Source organism: Xiphias gladius, chromosome 3 (genome assembly GCF_016859285.1).
Source record: "Xiphias gladius isolate SHS-SW01 ecotype Sanya breed wild chromosome 3, ASM1685928v1, whole genome shotgun sequence".
Classification (NCBI taxonomy): Eukaryota; Metazoa; Chordata; class Actinopteri; order Istiophoriformes; family Xiphiidae; genus Xiphias; species Xiphias gladius.
The window spans coordinates 12,626,879-12,634,284 of record NC_053402.1 but is presented as its reverse complement, the minus strand read 5'-3'; the positions used below and the strand labels follow the sequence as shown (position 1 = coordinate 12,634,284).

Sequence of the window (7,406 nt, the reverse complement as noted above, 5' to 3'; positions counted from 1 at the left end):
TGAGCTAACTAAACCAAAATCCTTATTGGACACTGAACAGTCCAATTTTCCATGTTGGACTTAACATGGGTTAAATCATGCCCTACTAGAGTAGCAAAAAAACTCACACAAAGGGAGCATAAAAGACATCCACCCCTCCCCCAGCCTATTCACCTGGATGTAATGCGATCATTAAACTGGCCTGTGACGCTCAATGTAAGACCAGTGGTCCCTTTGCCAGACCCATGGCTTCAGTAAACTGCTTATTAATTTTGGCTCCAGCACAGCCCCTCTATTGAACAAGCTGAGAAACAAGCTCCTTTCTCCACATTAACAGTGGACTGACTGGGCTGAGAGGTTAGGAAAGTGACAGTAAAGGCCAACTAATGATGTCGAGCAGCGAGGAAACCAGGTTTCTTAGCAACAGTTTCTCCTCTCTGCCGACAGTGGTACCGGCTGGAATAAACAGATTTTGGCTTGTGTGGGTGTGTGTATGTGGGGGGGGGGCTTGTTTTATTATATTTGTGGGCTCTGAAAACCCGGAGCCCACAAGCTGAGAAACAAGCTCCTTTCTCCACATTGTTGAGTCCATAATGCTGGACTCAACAAGTTTAAATGACTGTCTGAGGGTTAAGACTTGGTTTTAGGGTAAGCTTTGGGGGTAGGTATTCAGTTGTGATGGTTAAGGTTAGGGTAAGGGGCTAAGGAATGCATTATGCCAATGACGGTTCCCCACGTATATAGTAATACAAGGGTGTGTGTGTGTGTGTGTGTGTTTGTGTGTCTGTGCGAGCAGATATGTGTTTCTGCCTAACTGTAGCAGGTGTCATCAGTTTGACAATACAAACATCTCAGCATAATGTCACATTATTTTCCTTTTAAATCAAATTACAGAGGATTTCTATTGTCATATTGTGGCAACTCAAAAAACCTAAAAATCACTTGTTCGTGGTGTTTTGGTTTCTTGTGTGTGTGTGTGTGTGTGTGTGTGTCTGTGTTTGTGTGTTTGTCTTGTGTGTGGGTTGTAATGAATTCAGCCGGAGATCAGCAGAACATAGAAGAGATTTTACGTCATGTGCCAATCATCCACTGTTTGGCCCATTAGTAAAGCTATTTTGGTAGTATGCTTCTGTGGCTGACTGTGTGTATAAGTGTGCTGCATGTACAGGTATTTTATCTGCTCTGTAAGAGCATGCACTCTGACCATACCATACCTTCCCACTATAACTCTCACCACACATTTACAAGCAAAACCATGCACACATACACACAGACCATTGAAATCGTCTTAACATGCCCCAGTTAAATGAGGCACAGGCCCCACTGAAACCACACACACACATTAGGAAAACCACACTGTTTACACAGGTGATTGAAAAAACCCCAAACACATACCAGTGAAACACACACACATAAAGAACACTCAGAATTTCATTAACTTGCTAGGCCTTAATTGACTCATCAGGACTTGTAAGGCAGGTCAAGAGCTGTCACTAGGAACTGTCGTCTAATGATAAATACTCTGACTCTTCAAACCCTGGAACAAGCACGGGCACCTCTGAGAAACTGACTGAGGATCTAGGATGAAGCTAACTGATGCCAACGAAGCAGGGGTGGCTATAAAAAGATTTAAAAAAAAATATTTCCAGCTTGAAATTTCCACTGTCTGAAATGTCATTAAGAAATGATAGTTAAGGGGAACTGTGGAAAGCCAAGACAGGATCTGGAAGATCAAGAAAACTTTCAGATAAACTTCATGTCTGCTGGGCAGAGAGGCAAAGCAAAACCTCCCATAAGACCGCGAAGGAGCTGCGGAAAGGTTTAGCTGACACAGGAGTGGCTGTGCACCGTTCCTAGGACTACATGGAGGAGTCATCAGAGGGAGACCTTACTGCTACCTCATCACAAAAGTCACTTATGAAGGTCTGCAAAAAGCAACATCTGGATAAGCCAGAGTCGTTTCGGGAAGCGAGTGCTTCGGACAGATGAAGTTAAAAACAAGCTCTTTGGACACAATCACCAAAAGGTGTTTGGCGAAAGAAGGAGCGGCATTTGATGAAAAGAAATACTTGCCAACTGTTAAGCATAGGGTTGGAAGTATTCTGATTTGGGGTTGTGTGGCAGATAGTGGCACAAGGAACATGGCACATATAGCGAAAGAATTGATTACACTGAATATGAGCAAATTCTGGATGAAAATGTCCAGCAGTCAGTCAAGAAAGTGAAACTGAAAAGAGGCTGGATTCTACAACAGGACAAGGATCCGAAGCATATGTCAAAATCCACCATGAACTATTTCAAAAAACATAAGCTGAAGCTTTTGGAATGCTCCCTCACAGTCCCGACTTGAACATCACTGAAAATCTCTTACACAAGCTGTGCACGCAACACAGCCTAAAAATATCTCAGAAATTGCCAATTCTGCCAAAGGCGGGATTACTAAGTACTGACCTAGTAATGATGTACAAACAGTTGTATATACCACAGTTACTGTTTTTTTTAATTTATTTATAAGTTCTTGAGATAAAATGTGACGGTGTATTGACATTTGAAAAGAGGTTCATTTTTCTTGTCAGCTATTCATCTATTTTCACTTCAACAATCAACAAAATATTTATGCCCAGACTTTTACGTACAACTACTTACAACACAGTCATTAGTTGTGTTCAGCTGCTCAGCTCAAGGAACTTGAACTGTCCTTCAGCTCAACTTTGTTGATGTCAAACTTACTGTAAAAATATTCTGAAAATTCATTACAACAGTCAAGAGTCCAGTCCTGCCTTTGCTCTTCTGCTCTTCTGGCTAAGTGTAATGTGTTAACTTTATGTGTTTGAGGTTTTTTGCTGCTGTGTGTGCATTTGTGTTTCACTAATGGTTCGCGAGTTACAGCTTGAATTGTGACATATACAGAACGTCCCATTTTTGTTTGTGTGCATGCTTTTTATATACTCTCTCTCTCTCTCTATATATATATATATATATATATATTATATATATACACACACACACACACACACACACACTAACAGTGTAAGAGATGTATTTCAGATACACAACACATGCAGATGCATTGCACCCTCTTCAGTTAAGACGCGATAACTGTTTCCTTCCTTCACAGCACAGAGGGAAAGGTTTATTTCACCAACTCTGAATCCTCCAGCCACAACACTGAGTTGATTTATGCAAAACTAGTTAAACTCCAGTTTAACTAGAGTTTCATCAGCTGAAAAGGAGGAACAGGAACCCTTTCAAACTACTGCTGGTATGAAAATTAAACTCCCTATGTCATTTTTTATGAGGTACACCCATGCCATACCCAGAGACAAAGAATGAATCTTCATTCAAAGAGAGAGAGACATTTTGTTTGTAATGGTACACATTGAACAGAAGAAAATAATCATATACAGTATATTTTTTTAAAGAAAGAACACAAAAATGTAAAATAAAAAAACGGGTTTCTTATAGTCTTTTCACTCCAATTTAAGCAAAGGTCTCAAAGGTTCAACTATATATATGTGCTGTATATTTACCCAGAGGTCATAGACTCTGCACTCTCCTGTGTAAATAATAAAATTCAACATAATAGGAATGCATAGCAAAGTGTATTGTAGACCCTATAATACATTTTTTGTAGCCGAAGTTACTAATAATTGTATCGTGCAGTCAATTGTCCAAAAAATTAGAAGGTCTTATCATTTCTTTCTTATAACCTGTTCATTTCTTATACTGAAGGGGGCTAAAAAAAAAAAAAAGAGAGAGAATCACCCTTGATATGTGTGATCTCTTTAAAACAAATTAAACACATATTTTAGGTCATACACGTACTTGACTTCCCTGAGACACTGCTCATTGAATGAAGATCTCTGGTGACATCTACCGTCTGAAGCGAGTACTGCACATCACATTTTTACGCTCCGTTTGTAAATGCCCCAAGACTAACAAAACCCAATGCAAACGTTTAAAAAGCAGTACATGATTGTGTCTATTACCACAACCGCCATACATTCATATGCACGGCTTGCTCGGTGACCGACTGCAGGTCCTTCGGGAGTAATGAAGACATTTGATTTTCCTCTGAAACAGTAACAAAGACAGATGAGCCCAATAATACTAGCTAGAACATTAGTGCATTTTGAGTTAATTAAATGATAAACTCTCAAATTAACTTATTAGTAAGAAAGTTTGAACCAAAGCAGACAGTTTCAACAGTGCTCGGTGGCGGGTTGCTAGGTAACACACTTGCGGATAATAGTCTGCCAAAAGACTAGAAGAAACAACAAAAATGAAGATAAAATAAAGATTAAAATGAGACAAGAAACTATACACCTCCTGGTAAGTGCCCCAGACCAAATAAGTCTGACAGAATCAAGAATATAGGCTATTGGCATGTTAACTAGATAGCTCGCTAATATAACTGCAAGTAGCTTTGGCAGCTAGTTTAACGCTACTTATGTTAGCTAGTTAGCTCGTTAACATAACTGCAAGTAGCTTTCGCCGCTAGTTTAACGCTAGTTAACCTAGAGGAGCAAGAATCATTGTACACGGTTACACATGGATGCAAGACTGCAGTACAAAATCATACAACAAAATATACCAGGAATACATGTAGAGCATACAGCAGTGAGTTAGTTGACTAAATCGCTATACCTGCATGGGAGTAGGGGACAGGGATCATAAATATAAATGCCTACTCCTTGCATTATGCAACATAATAAGGAACCCTTTATGAAAGGTTTTTAAGTTAGTTGCTTTGTCAGTGTTTCTAAATCATTCAATAATGCATTACAGATCAGTTATAAACAAAAATGGAGAACAACGTTTGCGTTGGCAGGTTGTGTCTTGTGTTTGTCCTCCTCCTGATTTGTTTTTGGTTTTTTTGGCTCTTTCACTTATCAGGAAGTTTCCTCGAGTGGAGAGTTTGACCTCTGACCTTCTGGAAAAGAGCTGCAGAACATATGGTCGAGAATTCAGGTTTAAAACAACATATTAAAATGTATAACTGTAGAATCAGATTATTATCAGAAACATTTATTCAGTTACTGACATTTACAATTACAGGTTGCTTTCTAACATTTGCTGTTGCATTATTAAAAAGGGAAAAACTCATGATCCGTTATTAAGGAATTATTGATATATATAATTGCAGACTCAGTGTTCATCACCCTTTAGTAATGACTTACAGTAATGACAATAACGTTTTTAATAAGTTTGGAATAAAACAATAGACCGCTGGCTTTTTAGAAAATGAGAAAAAAAAAATAATTAATGACTTTACTAAAGAATATTAATGTCTTAGTTATTAGAGAAAGGTTTCACAACCTGGCAACCCAAAAGTTATTATTATGAGTTTGTCAGTAACCTATAAAGAATCTATAAATGATTTATTAACTTTGGTTCTGTTTTAAAATTCTATTTTTTAGCTATGAACGTCTTTTTATTCATGCAGGATACTTTAAATCCTGGCTGAATTTCAGAACCACGGTCAGCTCCAAACCAGCACCAAGGTCAGTTCTACAACTGTGGTCAGTCCTAGGTCAGAACCGGGGCAGTAAGAGCATCATGGGGCAGAAGACCTAACGATGCCCTATATAGACCTACTATGTTATACTGTATATATTATTAAAGACCTTATATATCATCTATATATACGTATATTATATACAAACCGTAGATGGTTCTCATAAACCAAATAAAAGGGATTCTGTTCAGATGACAATATAAAAAAGAGGCGAACAAAAATGATTTCAGGTGCATAATTACGAAACATCGTTATGCAATGCTGCACATGGTTGTTACATTTCATCAGCTTACTTCTGCCAAGTTTTTGTGAGATAGATGCTACTTTACTTTCCCACATGTTAAAAGTCGGTTCACGTTTCTGTTTTCGCATCGGTTGTGATTCTGCTGCTCTTTTGAAATCCCTGAGGTCCTAAAGCGCTTTGCTCGTGCTGCCTGTGCGGAGAGCAAACTCCAGAAGGGCCCGAAAAAACCCCACGAGGGACTTCCGGTCGTGCATTAAAAAAATAAGATCTTAATGAATGTTTGGTGCCAACGCCAATATGGAATCGAATCAATCAGTAGAATTCCGACTGATGAGCGTTAATACACGGTTACTATTACTTCCACTTTTTATACAGTAGCTCAATAGTTGCGTCGTTGTTTAAAGGGATGCTTTTATGACGAGGGCCGAGTCCCCTTATTTCCTGTAGAATGCTGCCTCTCTGCCGCTCATTGGAGGCAGCTGCTCCACACGGCGGCGCATCCCCGGACGGAGCTGTCGGGGAAACTCACAGGAGCAAGAGACACGCTGGTACATCCTGGGAACTGCTTGGAAGTCACCGCGGCTTAACGAAGGGTGTCGAGGTCCGAAGACTCAGGGAACGACGAAAGGTTCAGTCCTCGTCCGGGACACGAGCGGCTGCAAAGAGCTGCTCAAAGCTCCGGTCGTTTTTGAAAGCGACTTGTTCGGGAGTTTGGTGCGACTTCTTTACACTTTTTACACGGCAGACCTCATCCAGGGGCAAGCTCGAGCTGTTGGAGGACTTTAGACACTTGCCAACTGCTGAGGGATTATTTTAGCCCTTGGAAGACCCACTTGAGACTTGGTGTTTGTAGAAACTCACGTAGGCTTAGTTGAGCCGTTGCAGGAGGTGTTGCTGATGCACAAGTGAGGAAGGATTTAGTGAATTTGTGGACGTCAGTGGCCTCGTTTCACTGAGCAAATGATTTCATTTAAATGACTGATTTGCAGGATCGCCCCCAAGACTGAAGCCCGACAACCTACATCTTCCTCTGTGTTGCCATCACCGTTGTGCAAGGACTATGTTGATGAAGGAGTACCGCATCTGCATGCCTCTCACAGTGGAGGAGGTAGGCGAAGTTTTCTTGGTTTTTGTGATGTTTCGAATCTGCTCTGTCTGCTGGTTGTCTACTCTTCCACCACAAATCAGTGACTAACGGCCACAGAGTTGCTGGTCAGCACGTTTTGTTTGATTTACTGTGGAACAAGTTGTCAGTGATGCGCTTGTCATTTTGCACCAAAGGACACGATTGAACTCCTACAACCGAGGTACGGCCGGGCAGCCATCGCGCGGTGGAGCTGTTGTTGTCTCTCTTTTACTCGACTGTTTTGTGTTGAAGAGGAGTCTAAGACAGACTGTGTACCGCAGCAGCGGGAGCAGAGCGAACCCTTTGATTATTATAGTGTAGGTAGTAAAAGACAAATCGTGCATCTTTTTTATTTTGAGTATTTAGCTTGTGATTGTGTGCTTTGTGAATAGTTAAGCGCAATGTGTGTGCAAAACACATCGCTTTCTTCCTCTGTTCACTGCTCTTACTCTGTTTATTCTCTTCCAAACACCACTGCATTTTTATTATTCCATGGTCACAAAATGTAAGAAGAACACAGGGGCTAATACCTTTGCCCT

General features: G+C 40.4%; 1 protein-coding gene across 1 annotated transcript in view; it reads left to right on the top strand.

The window, feature by feature from the left end:
• The first annotated feature begins 6,801 nt into the window (after window positions 1-6,801).
• The window catches only part of pitpnc1a (phosphatidylinositol transfer protein cytoplasmic 1a), a 40,213-nt gene continuing 39,608 nt past the window's right edge, over window positions 6,802-7,406 (top strand). The window contains exon 1 of the mRNA XM_040123643.1: window positions 6,802-6,849. Coding sequence (XP_039979577.1) covers window positions 6,802-6,849 — 48 coding nt within the window. The remainder of the gene's footprint in view (window positions 6,850-7,406) is intronic.